Source organism: Heterocephalus glaber, unplaced genomic scaffold (genome assembly GCF_053883595.1).
Source record: "Heterocephalus glaber isolate CG9 unplaced genomic scaffold, H.glaber_assembly_v1.0 deba00001543, whole genome shotgun sequence".
Lineage (NCBI taxonomy): Eukaryota > Metazoa > Chordata > Mammalia > Rodentia > Bathyergidae > Heterocephalus > Heterocephalus glaber.
Window position 1 is genome coordinate 151,583 of NW_028258336.1, and position 19,614 is coordinate 171,196.

Genomic DNA, 19,614 nt, shown 5'->3' on the forward strand with positions numbered 1-19,614 from the left:
TCTTTCTGGAGTGAGGTGGAATCTCAGCGTTGTTTTCATTTGCATCTCTTGAATGACCAGTGATGTTGAACATTTTTTCATGTATTTATTTGCTATTTCTACTTCTTTGTCTGAGAAATGTCTGTTCATTTCAGATGCCTATTTTTGGATTGGGTCTTCAAATTTGGGAGGTCCGATCTTTTTAAGTTCTTTATAGATTTGCGATAGTAGACCTTTGTCTAAGGAAGAGCAGGTGAAGATTTTTTCCCACATTGTGGGTTGTCTCTTCACCCTGCTGGTGGTTTCTCTTGCTGTGCAGAAGCCTTTTAATAAGAAGAGATCTCACTTGTTGATTGTTTGTGCTAATTCAAGGGAAACTGAGGTTTTGTTCATAAAATCTTTTCCTACACCAATGTCTTCAAGGGTTCTACCTAACCTCTGTTCCAACTGGTTCAGAGTTTCTATTTTAATATTAAGATCTTTAATCCATTTTGATTTTAGTTTAGTGCATGGTGAGAGATACAGGTCTAGTTTTAATCTTTGGCAAGTTGAGGCCCAATTTTTCCAGCACCATTTATTAAAGAGGCTATCTTTCCTCCAGTAAGGGTATTTGGCTCCTTTATCAAAGATGAGATGGCTGAGTGTGTCTGGCGTTGTTTGTGCATCTTCTAATCTGTTCCACTGGTCCTCAGGTCTGTTTCTTTGCCAGTATCATGCTGTTTTTATCACAGTAGTTTTGTAGTATAGTTGCAGGTTGGGGATTGTGATACCCCCTGCCATGTCTCTGTTACCTAGAATTGCTTTTGGTATTCTGGGTCTCTTCTTGTTCCAAATAAATTTTTGGATTGTTTTCTCAAGGTCCATGAAGTATACTGCTGGGATCTCAATTGGAATTGCCTTAAATCTATGTAGCAGTTTTGGAAGTATGGCCATTTTCACTCTATTAATCCTTCCTACCCAGGAGCAGGGGATGTCTGTCCATTTTCTGATATCATCTTCAATCTCTCTTTTCACAGTGCCATAGTTTTCAGAGAAGAGGTCTTTGATTTCTTTCATTAGGTTGATTCCTAGGTATTTCAGTTTTTTGGATGCTATTGTGAAAGGAATTATTTGCCCTATTTCTCTCTCAGTGAGTCTGTCATTGGTGTAGAGGAAAGCTATTGATTTTTGTGTGTTGACCTTGTATCCAGCTACTTGACTGAATTTGGTTATTAAGTCCAGAAGACTTTTGGTGGAGTTCTTGGGGTCTTCTGTGTACAGTATCATGTCATCTGCAAATTATGACAATTTGACTTCTTCATTTCCTATCTTTATTCCTTTTATTTCTTTCTCTTGTCTAATTGCCATGGCTAATGTTTCCAGAACTATATTGAATAAGAGTGTTGATAGTGGACATCCTTGTCTTGTTCCTGATTTTAGTGTGAAGGATTTCAGTTTTTGACCATTTAGTATGATATTGGCTGTTGGATTTTCATAGATGGCTTCTATCAGTTTGAGGTAGAGACCATGTATTCCAATTTTTTGTAGGACTTTTATCATAAATGCATGTTGGATTTTGTCAAATGCTTTTTTGCATCTATGGAGATAATCATATGGTTTTTGTCCTTGGCTGTATTGATATAGTGTATTACATTGATTGATTTGCGTATATTGAACCATCCCTGCATCCCTGGGATGAATCCCACTTGATCAGGGTGTATGATCTTCTTGATGATCTTCTACATTCTGTTTGCCATTATCTTATTAAGGATTTTTGCATCTATGTTCATTAGTGAGATTGGCCTATAGTTCTCCTTTTCGGTTGGGTCTTTCTCTGTTTTGGGGATCAAGGTGATGCTTGCTTCCAGGAATGAATTTGGGAGTATTGCTTCCCTTTCAATTTCATTGAAGAGTTTAAACAGTAGTGGCAGCAGTTCCTCTCTAAATGTCTTGTAGAATTCAGCAGTGAAGCCATCAGGGCCCAGGCTTTTCTTAGTTGATAAGTTTTTAATTACATTTTTAATTTCATTGGTTGATATTGGGTTGTTTAGAATTTTTAGGTCTTCTTCGTTCAACTTTGGTAATTCATATGTATCTAGAAATCTGTCCATTTCTTCTGTGTTGTTCATCTTATTGGCGTATAGGTTCTGGAAGTAGGTATTGTTGATCCTGTGGATTTCTGCTGGGTGTGTTGTAATTTCACCCTTTTCATTCCTAACTGCATGGATTTGGGCCTTTTCTTTCTTTTTTCTGACAAGGTTAGCTAAGGGTTTGTCAATTTTGTTGATTCTTTCGAAGAACCAACTCTTGGCTTCATTGATTTTTTGTATCATTCTCTTAGTCTCCATTGCATTGATTTCTCCTCTGATCTTTATAATTTCCTCCCTTGTATGAGCTTTGGGGTTGTCCTGTTCTTCTTTTTCTAGAAGCTTGAGGTGCAGCATGAGGTTGTTTAATTGGGCTCATTCAGTTTTCCTAATATGCATATTCACTGCTATGAATTTCCCTCGTAAGACTGCTTTCCTTGTGTCCCATAGATTCCGATATGTTGTATTGTCATTGTCATTTAATTGAAGGAACTGTCTGATCTCTTTAATTTCCTCTGTGACCCATTGGTTATTCAGAAGTGTGTTGTTCAATTTCCACGTGTTTATGAAATTTTTTGAGTTTCTTTTGCTATGGATCTCCAATTTCATTGCACTATGGTCTGATACTATACAGGGGATAACTTCAATTCCTTTGCACTTCCTTAAACATGTTCTATGTGTGAGTATGTGGTCTATTTTTGAGAATTACCCATGTGCAGCTGAGAAGAATGTGTATTCTGATTTTGTGGGGTGGAAGACTCTGTAAACATCTGTTAAGTTCATTTGTTCAAGAGTTCGATTGAATTCTAGTATTTCATTACTTATTTTTAGTCTAGTTGATCTATCTATTTGTGACAGTGGGGTGTTGAGGTCCCCCACTACAATTGTATTAGTGCATATATGACTTTTCATGTCCGTTAGTATTTGTTTTATATAGTTGGGCACACTAGTGTTTGTTGCATAGATATTTATGATTGTCATCTCTTCCTCTTGGATTGTTCCATTTACAAGGATGTAGTGTCCTTCTTCATCTCTCTTAATCAGTGTTGGTTTGAAATCTACTTGATCTGCAAAGAGGATAGCTACTACTGCTTTTTTTCATGTTCCTGTCACATGGAGTATTGTTTTCCACCCTTTAACTTTCAGTCTATGAGTTTCCTTTTGAATGAAGTGTGTTTCTTGTATGCAGCATATTGTTGGATTTTGCTTTTTGACCCATTCTGCCAGTCTATTTCTTTTGATGGGTGAATTGAGACCATTAATGTTGATGGTTATAACTGAAACATATTGACTTGTCATTGCCATGACTTTTTCTTTTTGTTGGGTTCTCCTCCTTTACATTTAATTTCTTGTCATGCCAGATGGGTTCATTCTGCTTTGCTTCCTGGGGTTGTGATCCTCAATGTCTGTTCCTAGGATATTGTGTAAAATTCTTTGGAGTGCTGGTTTGGTATTCACAAAGTTCCTAAGGTGCTCTTTGTCATGAAAGTATCTTATTTCTCCATCCATTTTGAAAGATAGTTTTGCAGGGTACATCAATCTGAGTTGGAGGCTGTTTTCTTTTAGGGCTTAGAATATGTCACTCCAAGCTCTTCTTGCCTTGATGGTTTGTGTTGAGAAGTCTGCTGTGATTCTGATGGGCTTTCCTTTGTATGTTACTTGTTTCTTTTCTCTAACTGCTTGTAGAACTTTGTTCTTCTGTTGAGTTTCTGGAATCTTAACAATTATATGCCTATGTGTAGATTTTTTTTGATCAAGGCTATTTGGAGTCCTATATGCCTCACTTATCTGTCTGTCAAGCTCTTTTCCCCTACTTGGGAAGTTTTCTGCCATTATTTCTATGAAGAGATTTTTTTATGTCATCTCCACTATCTCCTGTTTCTTCATTGAGCCCAATCATTCTTATGTTATTCTTCTTTGCATCATCTAGCAGCTGCTGGATTGATTTCTCATGTTCCCTTATAATTTTGAAGCAATTTTTCTTTTCCTGGCTACTAATTGCAATCTTATCTTCTATATCTGAAATTCTGTCCTCACATTGGCTCATTCTGCTGTGTAGACTTTCAATGGAGTTTTTCATGTCCTGGAAATCTATTTGCATCTGTTTTATGGATTCCATTTGTTTCTTATGTTGGGATTCCATCATGTTCCTGAGCTCCTCTCTAGATTTATTAATCATGTCTTGCACTAGGGGCACAATTTCTCCTGTTATCTGAGAAATTATTTCTGATTTCATTTTTCCCAGATCCTCTTTTGTTGCCAGTTCAGTGGGTCCAGGTGGTTGAGTATCAGAGTGTCCCATCTCATTTCCCTTTGGGGTTGCTGTAGGTGATCTGGAAGTCTGGTTTTGAGACTTATTTACGTGTTTTCTCATTTTGACTGTTGTGGGGGGGCTGTTGCTGCCTGCACAGATTACCTCCTCTGAGCTGGGAGAGGTTGGACAGGTGCCGGGAGCAGCGGTAGGGATGGTGGCCCAAAAGCCCTTTCCTGTGGGCTGGGAGGAGTGGGAGGGATGGTGGCCCGGAAGCCCCTTCATCTGGGCCAGGAGTGGCAGGACAGAAGGTGGCCCAAAAGCCCTTTCCTCTGGGCTGGGAGCAGTGGGAGGGATGGTGGCCGGGAAGCCCCTTCTTCTGGACCAGGAGCAGTGGGATGGCGGCTCAGAAGCCCCTACCTCTGGGCCGGGAGCAGCGGAACTCAGTGCCATTGTCTGGTGTTCCGGTGTCCTCTGCGTCTTTGTAGTGTGGAACCAGGTGGCTGTACAGAGGAGCGGAGGTGTTGGGGGTGGGGGGTCCAGTGGATTGTTGCCAGGGTGTGGGCTGATTCAGCGTGTTCCCAGTATGATTCTTTTAATTGTTTTGGGAAGATACCCAGCAGGGGAATAGCTGGGTCGAATGGGACCTCTAAGCCTAATTCTTTGAGCTATCTCCATACTGATTTCCGCATTGGTTGCACCAGTCTGCACTCCAACCAACAATGGAGAAGGGTTCCTTTCTCCCCACAACCCTCCCAGCATTTGTTATTGGATGATTTCTTTTTTTTTCCCCATTAAGTTTATTCGGTACATTTTAGGTATAAAATACAGTTATATTCATCATTGGGATCTTGTACCATTATATGAGTATCTTGTTTCTTTTTTTTCCCCCCTTCTCTTGTCCTCCCTTCCCTATTTGCAAAGATTTTGTTTCCATTTTTTTCCTTTTCTCATATTTTTTCTTTTCCCTTTTTTTCTTTCCCCTATCCCTCCCACTTCCCCTGCACCTTTAGACCTTTTCTTCCTGTTATACAATATCAATTATACATTTTTTAAATTACAATATCATGATCTAGGAGACATTACCACAGATTTTACAGAATTTAAAAGGATATAGAAAGCATATTTCAAAAATCTGTTTTGAAATAAATTTGACAACTTCCAAGAAGTACCTTGGAAGACAAATTAATGAAACTAACTCTGGAGGAAATATAAAATTTGAATAGCACCTATTAAAGAAAGTATATTCCTAGCTTGAAAACCTACCTATATGACAACAGTAGGCTCATAAACATTTTAGCTGATAAATTATATCAAACAATTAAAGCAGAAAGAAGGAACACTTCTCCCCTCATTTTAGGAAATCAACATTGTGCTAATCCTAAAACTGGATAAAGATAATAGAAAAAAAAATGTATGAACATCGATAGAAATTTGTTTAACAAAGCAGACTCTTAGAAGTCAGATCTGGCAGGATGTAGAAAGTGGTTTCGTTATAGGGATGGCAGTGTTGGTTCAGCATTGGAAGATCCAGCCCCAAAAGTCATCATTTTAACAGAGGAAAGGAAAAAGCCATATGATCCTGTCAGTAGTTGGAGAAAAAGTACTGGACTAAATTCTATAGCTGTTCATGGTAAAAGCTATCGGGAGACTAGAAGTAAAACAGAACCTTCTCAACAGATGAAAGACATGTACTCCATACTTCCAGCAAGAACACCTTATATGAATGGAGAAGATACAATGCTTTCTCCTTAAGGTGGGGAACAAGGGCAGATATGTTTACTCTTTATCTGTCTATTAAACTTTGAAACCTAGGCCCCACCAAAATAGTCTGGCAATAAAATGACACAATTAGGATAGGATTGGCAAGGTAGAAGCAAAATCTTTATATGTAGGTGAAATGATCATCCACAGAGAAAATACTAAGAAGTCTCTAGGAGACCCTAGAACTTGTATTTGAATTTAGCAGGATTAGAAAACACAAGGTATATATAAAAATTCAGTTCTGTGTATACTTGCTATAAATGAAGAATTGGATATTGGGATTTAAAAGTTATGTAGGAATACAAAGGACCTAGAAAAGTTAAAAGAAAAACAAAAACAGTGTTGGCAGATGTTTAGTACCTAATTTTAAGACTTCTTCTAAAGCTACAGTAATCAAGGCAGTGTTGGTGTAAGGAAAGACATATAGATCATTGGAATAAAACAGAATCTAGAAATAGAACCACACATATATGGGCCACTGAGTTTTGAAAGATTATTTAACATTAGCACTTTATAGAATATAAATTCAATTCAAGAGCCGAGGAAGAGATAGTGTCTTCAGCAAATGGCACCAGAACACCTGGTATCTGTATATAAAAAATCAACCTCAACCCTTTATTTCCATACATGAAAATAACTTGAAGGGATCTATGAACCTAAATAAGAAAGCCTAAAAGTATAAAACTTTAAGAAGAAATTATAAGGGAAAATGTTTATGAATTCAGGGTAGGCAAGAACTACCTAGGATACAAAAGACATACTGTATAAAAGAAAAAAAATTGATAAATGAGATTCCATCAAAATTTAGAACTTTAAATGACATCATTAAAATGAAAAGTAGTCCTTAAACAGACCATATTTCCAATGCATAGAACCTATGACCAGAATATATAAAAAATTCTTAGAGCTCATTAATAGACAACCCAATTAAAATGTAGACATAAGAAAATGATAAATAGCCAGTATAGCACAAGGAATGCTGTGCAATTCTAGAATCAGAAAAATACTAATCAGTACAATAATAAGATTGAATTATACACTCATAGGGAGATGAAGTCAAAAGTTTTAAAAGCCTTGTCATGACTTTTTCTTTTTGTTGGATTCTCCCCCTTTGCGTTTAATTTGTCATGCCCAATGGATTAATTCTTCTGGGTTTCCTGGGGTTGTGATCCTCATTGTCTTTTCCTAGGGTATTGTCTAAAATTTTTTGGAGTGCTGGTTTGGTATTCATGAAGTTCCTGAGGTGCTCTTTATCATCAAAGTATCTTATTTCTCCATCAATTTTGAAAGATAGTTTTGCAGGGTAGATCAATCTGGGTTGGAGGCTGTTTTCCTTTAGGGCTTGAAATACATCAGTCCAAGCTCTTCTTGCTGTGAGACCTAACTACATTTTAAAGTTTGACTCCATCTTGGAATAAGACAGTAAAGTGGCCTTGACATAAATTCCACTTCACTGAAGTCATCTATTCCCCTAGTCTCCTTTGTGCCCATAAAATAATGATAAAATGTCCTTGCTGTGGGACAACAGATAAAAAAATGACATAGCTCCTAACTCAATCCTCTGTCTGCCCAGAAAACAGACGCTCCCAGGCCCATTATCTATAGAACATTCTGTCAATGTGCTGATTGTTCCTTTTTCCCATAAAATCTACATGTAGCCACCCCTCAACCCCCCCGATGTACACCCCATGCTTGCTAAATATCAACCAGTCATGTAACTGCTAAATGGAAAATCCCCAAACCTTGCTGTAGCCACAATGAAAACCCTGTTGATTTGAAATTAGGGGCTCTCAATCCTGATCCGCTGTGTCGGTGACGGTTGAGTGCCCCTGCTTGAGCTTGAATAAATGACCCTCATGTGTTTACATCGGAATCGGCTCCTTGGTGGTCTTTGGGGACTTCGCGATCTGGGCACAACATTGCCTTGAGGGTTTGCACTAAGTCTGCTGTGATTCTGATGGGCTTTCCTTCGTATGTGATTTGTTTCTTCTCTCTCACTGCTTGTAGAATTTTGTTCGTCTGCTGGATTTCTGGAATCCTAACTATTATATGCCTATGTGTAGATTTTGTTTTGATCAAGGCTAACTGGAGTCCTATATGCCTCACTTATCTGTACGTCAAGTTCTTTTCCCCTCCTTGGGAAGTTTTCTGCCATCACTTCTGTGAACAGTTTTTTTATGTCATCTGCACTCTCTCCTCTTTCTTCATTGACTCCAATCAGTCTTATGTTATTCTTCTTTGCATTGTCTAGCAGCTGCTGGATTGATTTCTCATGTTCCTTTACAATTTTAAAGCAATTTTTCTTTTCCTGGTGACTAATTGCAATCTTTTCTTCTATATCTGAAATTCTATCCTCACATTGGTTCATTCTGCTGCACAGACTTTGATGGAGTTTTTCATCTCCTGGAAATCTGTTTGTATCTGGTTTATGGATTCCATTTGTTTCCTATGTTGGGATTCCATCATGTTCCTCAGATCCTCTATTTTTTTATCTGTGTCCTCTCTAGATTTATTAATCATGTCTTGCACCATGAGCAAAATCTTTGCTGTTATCTGAGTAATTATTTCTGATTTTATTTTTCCCAGATCCTCTTTTGTTGCCAGTTCAGAGAGACCAGGTGGTTCAGTATCAGATTGTTCCATCTCGTTTCCCTTTAGGGTTGCTGTAGGTGATCCTGAAATCTGTTTTTGTGGCTTGTTTATGTGTCTTCTCATTTCTGGGGGGGGGGCGGTTTGCTTCTGGAGCCTGTGCAGCTCACCTTCTCTGCCCTAGGAGCTTGGGATGGCGGTGGGGGAGCTTCCTTCCAGGTGCTTGACCAGCTGAGCTTCTCTGCCCTAGGAGCTTGGGATGGTGGTGGGGGAGCTTCCTTCCAGGTGCTGAGAGCAGCTCACCTTCTTAAGTTTTTAAAACCAACACTTTTTAATGGAAACAACTTGACCAACAATCTGTCACAGAATTTTGAGACCCATTATAAGAAAGTTTAATGAAGAAAAAAAGGGCGAAGGAGAGGTGGCTTGAGGAAGGAGCTCAGTGTAAAGAAAGGACCTAGGTAGGTTCAGTCCCCAACACCTAAAGCCCTCCTATATTCTGTACTCTTTCTCAGGAAGTTATTGGATTGTTTTTTAGTACCAGACATTGAACTCAGGTCCTTGTACTTTCGAGGCAGGTGTGGTGTTAACTGAGCTAAATCCTTGGCCCTCTCAGGAAGTTATTGGAATTACTATGTATTCTCCCAGAAAAAGGATGAAAATTTATTAAAGCAAGAAGATGAGAGATCTGAAACACAGCAGTTCCAACAGAAGAAAGGCAAAGAAAATTCTCAAGACTTAGAAGATTCTGAGCTGGTGCTTCTCACTGGTCAAGAGAGTAGTCAGTGCAGAGAGAACAGAATAACAAGGAGGGTGGCCTCTTTGGGGGGACTTTGACAAACAAAACTGGGGCTGGGAGCGTAGCTCAGTGGTAGAGCATGTGCCCAGCACATGCAAGGTCTGGGTTTGGTCCCCCACAGTATATTTGAACACAATGAGAAGGAATATGTGTTTCTGCAGAATAGAGATAAATGAGTGATATGTACAGAGAAAACTAGGCAAATGAAAACACATAAGGCAATATTCAATCTGGAACAGACTAGAAGTTATTAAAAGAGAAAATGGAAATGTAATCTTAGTATGGAACATAGAGCAATATGGTAAATTATATGTACAATCATAAGGGAAATGCTGAATATTAATTTAAACAAGTTAGGGGCCAGGGATTTAGCTCAGTGGTTTCGCGGCCTGCTGCACAAGTGCAAGGTCCTGAGTTCGATCTCTAGTACCAAAAAATAAAAAAATAAAAAAATAATTTAACCAAGTTAGGGTTTAACTGTATTATGGGGGTGTGAGTGTGCTAGTGGTAGTGGAACAGCATTAAGCCCTCACCTTTCTTGTAAGAAGTTAATGTTAATTTCAAAAGACATAAAAACAGCAGCCTAAGGACATTTCTTTTTGTTGTTTTTGTTTTTTTGAGACAGGGTCTCTCTATGCAGTCCAGGCTGGCCTTGAACTCAGTATGTAGCCCAGGTTGGCCTTGAATTTGTGGTGATCCTCGTTTCTTGCTGGGCCTAGGGAGATTATTGAGAATTGTAGCCCTTAACAGCAAATCACATAGCTACAGATGGAAAATGATTCCTTTTCCAGAGCAGGAACGCATGTGGAGGCCTACTGACTTCATTCATTGTAAGTTGTAAACAACTATTTGACTATTTGCTGGGTGTGGTGGTGCATGCCTATAATCCCAGAATTTGGGAGGCTGAGGCAGGAGGATTGCCACAAGTCAACAGTTCAAGGTCAGCCTGGGATACACAGGGAGAATCTGTCTCAAAAAAACCTATGGAATTGAAAAAATATTAAGTTCAAGACAGGCAGTAGTTGTTTTACATGAAAATCATACAATTACCTAACAGATCTTTGTTCATCTGTCTGTCAAAGAGGTGCAGTCTCCAGACATTTAGTCTCGTATTCAAATGGCCTCACAACTGTCCTCCTAATCTTACCCTCTAACCATAGGCCTACTAATTCCATACCTGGAAGCTGTAATTATATGAAAGTGAACTATGAATGGGTTTACATTGCCCACTTCTAGTGAGACAATCTCCTTTTATTATTGTACTTCCAAACCTCATGGGTCCCTTACCTTTGACGAATGCCACCTCCTCTGTGAAGCCTGCACTATAAGTAACCTCAACATTTCAAACCTCTACACTCTCTGATACCACATCTTTCTAAATCTTTGTATTTTTAATTTTTTTGGGGGAAGGGGCAGTATCTTACTATGTTACCCAGGCTGGTCTTGAACTTGCAACACTCCTGTCTCAGTCCCCTGAGTAGCTGGAATTACGGGCCTGTGTCACAATGCTTAGGTTTCTCTGGCTTTAGTGACCATTATGTACATGTGTTACCTTACATACTATAGTAAGTATGTGTGTGTGTGTGTGTGTGTGTGTGTGTGTGTATATATATATATATATTTTTTTTTTTTTTGGTACCAGGGATCGAACTCGGGTCCTTGCACTTGCGTAGCAGATGGCGAAACCACTGAGCTAAATCCCCAGCCCTATAGTAAGTATATTAAAGGTGGGCTTGTGTCTGGTTCATCTTTTTATCTTCAGAAACAAACTATGAATAAGAGACATTGAGTATGTTGGCTTGAGCAAAAGCCTTCCACTTGTCCCTTAGGCCCTCCCCTCACCCTTACCGAGATCCTTTGGAAATACATTGACTTCTCAGAGCCATCGCTGCCAGCTCCCACATCCTCAACATGACACCTGCCTAATTTTGCTGCTAGCACTGGCCTTGTTGCTGCCATTGTTTTATCATGGTAAACACCTCCCTCCTCAAGTGCATTTGCTGTACTCTCTGTCCAAAACAGCAAATCTTGTCTCCTAGCCTCGTCCATACCCTCTCCAACCACTCTCCAACCTCCCTGGTGCTGTCTGCCTTGAAATCTGCTTTACTTGAGGGCCAGCCCTGAGTCCAAGAGTGCCCAGTTTGGAAAGCTGGTTTATGATTTGGGGCAATTAACCTTTTCTGCCTCACCAGTAAAATAGAGGTAACAATTATACATAATTATTGCTCACAACCCTGCCTATTTGGCATATGGTAAGGGTTCAATAATCAATGCTTTTCTTCCTAATGCTTACCACACCTGACATTTTATTACATATACATAGTCTGGGTTCTCCGCTGGGAAGTAAGCTAAGGTGGGACTTTGTTGTTTTTTTTATATAAATTTTATTTTATCCCATTCCCTCCATAAACCCCCTCCCCTCTCCCTATGTACAAAAGCTTTGTTTCCATTTTTTTCTTCCTATTTTCACTTTTCTTGTCACTTCTTTTCTTTCTCCCTCCCTCCTCCCTTGGTCCCCTTCCCATTTGAACACTTTATTCCCATTTCCCAATATCCATTATACATCTCAGTCCTTATTTTCAGTTTCTCACACTAGAGAAGCAATATGGTGTTTAAGCGTGTGTGTCCAATTTATTTCACTTAAGAGTATGGTCTCAAGGTCCATGCATTTAGCTATAAATGTCTGAAGGGACTTTGTTTTATTGATAACTTTATCCTTGGCTCCTTGGGCAGTGTCTTTGGTATAAAGACTTTCAACAAATATTTGTCCAGTGTGATCAAGTGTGATTGAATTTATTTTTGCTTTGGTTTTTTTTTTTTTTTTTTGACACTAGGATGGAACTTGGGACCTTGCGCTTTCGAGGCAGGCGGTGGAAGCACTGAGCTAAATCCCTGGCCCTGAATTTATTGACAATTTTTTTTTTTTTGGTACTGGGGATGGAACTCGGGTCCTTGTGCTTGTGAGGTAGGCAGTGGAAGCACTGAGCTAAATTCCTGGCCTCTGTTGGATGTTTTAAAAGTCATAAATATTGAATTGTATTATTTATTTATTTATTTATTTATTTATTTATTTATTGGTACCAGAGATTGATCTCAGGACCTTGCACTTGCAAGGCAAGTGGTGGCACCTGAATTGCATTATTTTTAAAACACCCTTACCATAATTGTGTATTGAAAAAAATCTATGTATTGCAATTTGTTGCTGGGGGAAACTTTCTTGGCCTTTAAATTTAAGTGGTAAACAGTCATACAATGGAATAAGACCTAGTTGACTACATTGCATCTAGTTGACTACATCGACTGGCTAAAGTAGAGTTAACATATGATAGTACTTGGGTACCAGGGAAAAAAAATGCATGAGATGATCATGTAAAATGCTAATACAATGCCTAGCACAAAGTAGCTCCTAAATAAATTATGACAAGCAAACCAACATAATCCAAAAAGCCTAAACAAGAAAATGCAATAATGTAGAAGATAGTTAGAAATATGTAACAATTGTATACCTGTGTGATCACCACCCTAAATTATGAAACATTTCTGTTACTCCAAAAAGCCCCCTGCGCCCCCCCCCCCCCCCCCCCCCCCGCTCCGTTGCTGACAAGTTCTCTAGTCCCTCCAGGCAACGTGGGTGTGGGCAGAGTGCTAATTTCCCTAATGATGTCCATGCTCTAATGCCTGTAACTTCTGAATGTTATTTAACTTGAATTCCTTGAGAAGGGGAGAATATCCTGGATTATATCGGGGGCCCAGTATAATCATACAGCTCTTCAAAGTGGAAGAGCAAGGTGGAAAGGTGAGTCAAGGACATATGCTGTGGAAGATGGTCAGAGGCTTGAAGCATGAGGTCAGCGACCTGCTCCAGCTGGCTTTGCAGTGGAGGAAGCCAAGGCAGGACACCACCAGCAGGGAAACTCGGGCCTCATTTCTCTATCCAGAGACTAAACTCAGCTCACAACCTGAATGATCTGGGAAACAGACTCCTCTAGAGCTCCTGAAGAAATGCAGCCTCCTGAGACTTGGATCGATGCAGATGCTGTTGTCATAATTTGCTAGAACAGCAGTGGAAAACTTATGCAGACCACTTCCTGTGCTGTCATTAGTCTTTGGAGTTCTTGGACCTCAGGTAAGTGAATAACCCAGTATGAACTCTTGCATCTGGCCTCTTTCACTTAACATGTGTTTGAGATTCATTTACATTGCATGTGATAATAATTCTATTTTTCATAACCAAGTTACATCCCCAGCCCTTAAAACAATTTCTTTTGGAGTCTTGTTAAATTGCTTAATTGTCCAAGCTGGGTTTGAATTTACAATCCTCCTGCCTTAGCCTCCCAGTGCTGGGATTAGAGGTGTGCCATCATGCTCAGGTTCCATTCTCTTCGGTCATTTCCAGTTTCTTTTTTTTTTTTTTTGGAGACAGGGTCCTGCTATGTGATTCAGCCTGGCCTTGAACTCACTATGTAGCTCAAGCTGGCCTCAAACTCACAGGAATCCTCCTGCCTCGGCCTCCTGAGCGCTAGGATTACAGGCATGTGCCACCACCCCTGGCTGTTTCATTATTTTATATATATATACATACACACACACACACACACACACACACACACACACACACACGTTTTTCTTTTTCCTTTTTTTGTGACAGAGTTTCATAGTTCAGGCCGGCTTTGAATTTGCTTTGTAGCCCAGGCCTGGAAATATGTAGATTCTTCTTTTTTTAAGACAGGGTCTCGCTATGTAGTTCAGGCTGGCCTTGAATTCACTATGTAGCCTAGGTTGGCCTCAAACTTGAGGTGATCCTCCTGCTTCATTCTGGGTGGTAGGATTACAGATGTGTGCTGCCACACCCAGCTGCTGCTTAATCTTGAATTTTGGACCATTTGACCATAATCTAGTGAAAACCATGCATCTCTGCATTAATATAATTTATTTATTTATTTTTGGTACTGGGGATTGAACTCCGGCCCTTGCACTTTCGAAGTAGGCGGTGAAACCACTGAGCTAAATCCCCGGCCCCTATTAATATACATTTTTAAGGGGAGAATTACGATCTAAAATTTAAAGTAAAGCCACAATCCTTTAGTAAGAGACATCTATGCATAGCTTAATTTTTTTTTTTCAGCTGCAGTAACTTTGAAGTTTCATTAGTTATTACGTTAAAGGAATGATAAACATACATAAAAAAGTTTATTCTCAGTAGAAATCTCAAGCTCCTTAATTGGTAGTAACAATAACAGAACACGACAGAGACTGGTAAACAGCAACCACCCTCTCCCTGTACGTCCTCACCTGTGCCAATCAGGTGCTCTTCCGCTGAGCCCCAGCCCCAGCCCTGGCCCTGAACACCACCTTTCTTGAGGCAAATGAATTATCAAACTGGCTTCTGTGTAGGGTATTATTTCAAGCTTAACCCAGCCCTGGCCTTTTCACCTTTCAGTTTATTTCCTTTTTTTTTTCTTTTTCCAAGTACCAGGGATCAAACTCAGGACCTTGAGCTTGACAGGCAGGTGTGGTGCCACTGAGCTACATCCTTGACATTTTCAGTTAATTTTCACTATGCTTTTTGTTCCCAAATGCTCTAAAGTAGATTTGAGTGGATTTTATTGACTTTATGATTGAGGGGAAAAAATGCCAAAGATTCTGATTTGCCTAAAGTCATGGTTTGCATGAACTGGAACCAGTAACTTGGTGCTTTTCAATACTGGAGCTTCCTACTTTTCACCTGTTGCCTTAACCCTTAGCCCCTGCCCTCAATTTCAACTGATAGTTTTCAATCACATAATTTGATTTTTTTGATGTGTATATGTCTTATAAGAGAATTGACAATTTTGGGGGTTTTTTTGGTCCCGGGGATTGAACTCTGGACCTTATGCTTGAGAGGCAGGCAGTGGCTGCACCATTGGGCTAAATCTCCAACCTTGGGGTTTTTGAGACAGTGTCTAACTAATTCAGGCTGGCCTTGAACTCACTACGAAGCCTAGGCTGGCTCTGAACTTGCAGTGATCCTCTTGCCTCAGCCTCCTCAGTGCTGGGATTACAGGTGTGTGCCACTATGCCTGGCTGGGAAATGACACTTTTGTAATTATTCTACCTCAACATCTGCTTAAATACTTTAAGTGTATATAAACTGAATTACAACTTGAATATGCAGAGCAGACCTTGTCTCAAAAAAAGAACCAAAAAAAGAAGAAAAAAAAAGAATATGCAATGATTTTCCTACCACTCAAAAATTTTAATGTGTGCTGAAGATTCCGGACCAAAAAATGTGCAAAGACAAGAAATATCAAAATAATCAATTTCTAAAACTCTTCACATATTAAATGTGATTTACAATATGTATTTGCCATTATGGTATAGATAATAAAATTGTACCCATACCAGATTCATCCACTTAGCAAAATTCCTAGTATAAGAATAAAAATATTCAGATGCTTATAAATACAAGTTTCTTCTGGGTAACATTCTTTGGTGTTCATAAAACTGTATATATTATATACTGTATGTATTTATCATAGTCTTTTCAGACTATGCACACAGTTAAAATTGGAAATGGAGATATAAATTAGGCATCACTATGGAAAGTAATTGTAGGGTATTTTAATTTCATTGCCCAAAGATTTATGGACAAGTTTTACTTATTAAACCTTGATATAGCTATTCTTCGAATTTTAAAAATATATATACATCTTCCAGAAATTAGAAAAAAGTTATTTGCACAGGCAGTGTTCAGCTCTGAATTGACAGTTACTAACTCTTCTTGGTTGGCTCTTCCATGGTGTAAGGAGGTAGACGGAATGATGAAAAGCCCAGGATTGCTTGGGTACCAGCTAGATAACAACCCAGAATGCCAGATGTCTAACAAGAGATAGAGCATTCTGCTTTGGAGGAAGATGACAAGTGAATAAATGAATAACAAAGACACAACTTAGTGTAAGTTCTTAGCCCTAATAAATTATTCATTTGCAAAAATTACCAAAAGTAAAAAAAATTTATTTTACAGAGTGGTTGGTCTTGTAATACATCAAAAACTGTAATGTGATACTTTCCTGTTTTCACTGCTTATCTCAAATCAGTGGTTAAAGTTTCTTCTAAATAATTAAGTTTACATTTAAAGTGGCAAGTTAGATTTTACTTAATGGACTTAAATTATACTTAAAAACCAGTTTTATATACAGAAAATCCATAAATATAGAATTTTTATTCCTATTTTATCTCAGGTTATGCAAAAAAAATTGACTAAAAACTTCATTTGGGTCTCTGTAATAAAATGTAAATACATATTTACAATGGAGATGATTTCTGATAGAAAGTAAACAAGTAATTTTGGTTTTCATTAGAATCCATCATTATGTGTCCATTTTTTTTTTTTTTTTGGTACTGGGGATCGAACTCGGGTCCTTGTGTTTGCGCAGCAGGCGGCAAAACCATTGAGCTAGGTCCCCGGCCCATGTGTCCATTTTTGAAGATGATGTGATATATCATGTTCACTCAAATGTTAAGATTCCTTTCATACACATAATTCAAATGTGGTAATTATTTTTCTTGTACCAATAATGTTTAATTCTGTATTTAAATTTTCTTTAAGAAAGATTCCTTGATCCAATCTCCAAATAGTAGTGAGCTTTAAAAGGTTTTGTACAATTATGTGCATTTTTGTCCTTTGGGCACTATTACAAACACTGAGTTATTTAATCTTCATTGCTGACAGGCCAGGGGTGTTCCTGAGTTATCTCACATGATGTAAGTCCCATCTTTGCAGTATTTCATGGACTCCATTTGTTTTGTCATAGCCAGAACATCATGAAATCCAGTACTTAGGCCAGACATATGTTGAAAGTATGCCTCTTTTTCTACTTGAATCGTTAAATTGTTTATTCCAGCATCTTTAAGTACTCCTGTAACCTGTTATAAAAACCAAAAATTTTAAAGCATTTAGAGTAATGCATTTAGTACATGTCTTAAATAATTAATATCACATTATTATAGCTGAAGATAGTCTAAGACAAAACCTCAAAGTAATATTTACTATTTAGTCAAAATGTTAAGTGGATTTCTAGGAAGATCATTAAATTACTGACCTGACATTTGTTTATTTTAGGCTAGTAAGTGAAGCAGTGAGAGTGGAGAAGGAAGAATGCTGAAACTGCCTATGATCAGTTAGTTGGCTGCATCACTGCATTCAGATCAGCCCTGACCTGACACTGAAGTAAAGGAGAAAAAACACCTATGGTTTCCCATTTGGCACATTTAGCTTAGGTGATAGAACTTTTTTGTACAGGGATTAAGCATAGGGCCTCTATGCTGAGCTACATCCTCAGCTTTTTATTTTAGTTTTAGGATCAGGTCTTGCTAAATTGCTTAATTGCCTAGCTTGGGCTCTAACTTATGATTCTCCTGCCTCAGCTACCCAGAGTGCTAGCTAGGGTTGCAGGCATATGCCATGATGCTGGGCTTATAGAACTGTTTTGATTCATATATCCAAATATAGCATATACTCTGCCAACTTGGTTATTTAGAGATATATTTACAGTAACATTTCTTTATAATCAACTGAGAACCAAAATGGATCACAGATGAATTTTTTACATTTACTAAAACTTGATTGTAACCATTTTTGGATATAAAATAAATCTAAATGTAAAGAATAAGTTGTTTTAATTAAAAAATAATTATTGTTAATTACCCTTAGGCTGCTGAAAGATTTTGTTTTGTTTTGTTTCTGAAACAGGGTCTTGGTACATAGTTCAGGCTGGCCTTGAACTATGTAATCAAGGTTGTTCTCTAACTTGCAGTAATCCTCCTGTCTCAGCTTCCCTACTGCTGGGATTACAAGTGTGTGCCACCATGCCCAACCCTGAAAGACTGTTTTTGTTTGTTTGTTTGTTTTTGCTTTTTTTTGGTACTGGGGATCAAACTTGGGTCCTTGCACTTGCGCAGCAGGCAGCGAAACCACTGAGCTAAATCCCCGGCCCCTGAAAGACTGTTTTTGAAAAGTAAATGACTGTTGAGCTGTATGAAGAATGATCTGTGCACTTTTATGTATGAATTATCTCAAATGAAATTATAAAAACAGAAGATTATTACCTGCTGTACTATTCTTTGTTCCAGCACATCAGATGTCACCTGTATATGAATTGTTCCTGCCACAATACTGGCAGAATGACGCCAAAAATGAGGGTCTCGGTATGATATTAATCCTTCAATTTTCTGTATCTGTCAAATAAAAGAAGTGATATAAATGTTCTTACAGGATAATTTACTTAACGTAACGAGGATGCTTTGTGCTAGAAAGTTAACACACAGATTCTTTGGTCTAGGAATCTCTAAAAAAAAAAAAAGCCAGAAGTGGGAAGTAATGAGAGAGAGACAGCTAGCTTGAGTAAAGGTGTCTTTTTCACTGATGTAATGCTTGATTTGCCTACTGTAAACATTACCTGGACATGGCATGGATTCCTTTACATGCAATCATAACACAAGATAACAGAGTGAAAAGATATCCTCCATGTCCCACAATAGAGGGTCAGTTAAATTACTGGCTACCCATGTAATATAATACTACATTATTGTTAACAATGTGCAGTGGCGGGCTGGGGATTTAGGTCAGTGGTTCTGGCGCCTGCCTCACAAGCACAAGGTCCCAAGTTCGATCCCTGGTCCCAAAACAAACAAACAAACAAACAAACAAAAAAACCCTTAAATTCCATTGCATTCTGTCACTAAATGCAATTAATGTTATGGGCTGGGGATTTAGCTCTGTGGTTTCGCCACCTGCTATGCAAGCACAAGGACCCGAGTTCGATCCCTGGTACCAAAAAAAAAAAAGTGCAGTGGCACATACCTATAACCCCAGCTTCTTGGGAGGCTGAGGCAGGAGAATGGAAAGGCTGATCAATGTAGTGAGACCCTGTCTCAAAATTTAAAAAAAAGCTGGATATGATGGTGCATCCCTGTAACCCTAGCACCCTGTGAGGCTAAGGCAGAAAGGTTGCAAGTTTGAGCCCAGTCTTGGCAGTTTGGTGAGACCATCTTAAAATGGTAAAAAAAGGAGGTAGGAAAAAAACACAAAAACAAACAAAAGGTGGTAGATGTTGTTTCGTGTGAAGGCCCTGGGTTCAGTCTCTAGTACTGTACTTCCAAAAAACAAAAAGTAATATTCACTAATT

The 19,614-nt window shown here is 38.7% G+C and overlaps 2 protein-coding genes across 6 annotated transcripts in view; one reads left to right on the forward strand and one right to left on the reverse strand.

The window, feature by feature from the left end:
• Positions 1-18,807, forward strand: part of LOC101697214 (ankyrin repeat domain-containing protein 26-like) — a 43,062-nt gene extending 24,255 nt beyond the window's left edge. Inside the window, exons 13-16 of the mRNA XM_087189588.1 lie at positions 10,074-10,278; positions 11,091-11,160; positions 13,387-13,574; positions 16,234-18,807. The gene's annotated coding sequence lies outside the window, so the exon portion shown is untranslated. The remainder of the gene's footprint in view (positions 1-10,073; positions 10,279-11,090; positions 11,161-13,386; positions 13,575-16,233) is intronic.
• Slc30a5 (solute carrier family 30 member 5) overlaps positions 16,381-19,614 on the reverse strand; it is a 38,075-nt gene continuing 34,841 nt past the window's right edge. For 4 of the 5 annotated variants that reach the window (XM_004862836.4, XM_087189503.1, XM_087189504.1 and 1 more), the window contains 2 exons: positions 18,536-18,664; positions 16,381-17,353 (listed from right to left, as the gene is read on the reverse strand). In XM_004862836.4, the coding sequence (XP_004862893.1) occupies positions 17,183-17,353; positions 18,536-18,664 (300 nt within the window). In that variant the 3' untranslated portion in view covers positions 16,381-17,182. The remainder of the gene's footprint in view (positions 17,354-18,535; positions 18,665-19,614) is intronic. The other variant, XM_021242935.2, reaches the window with a different exon arrangement.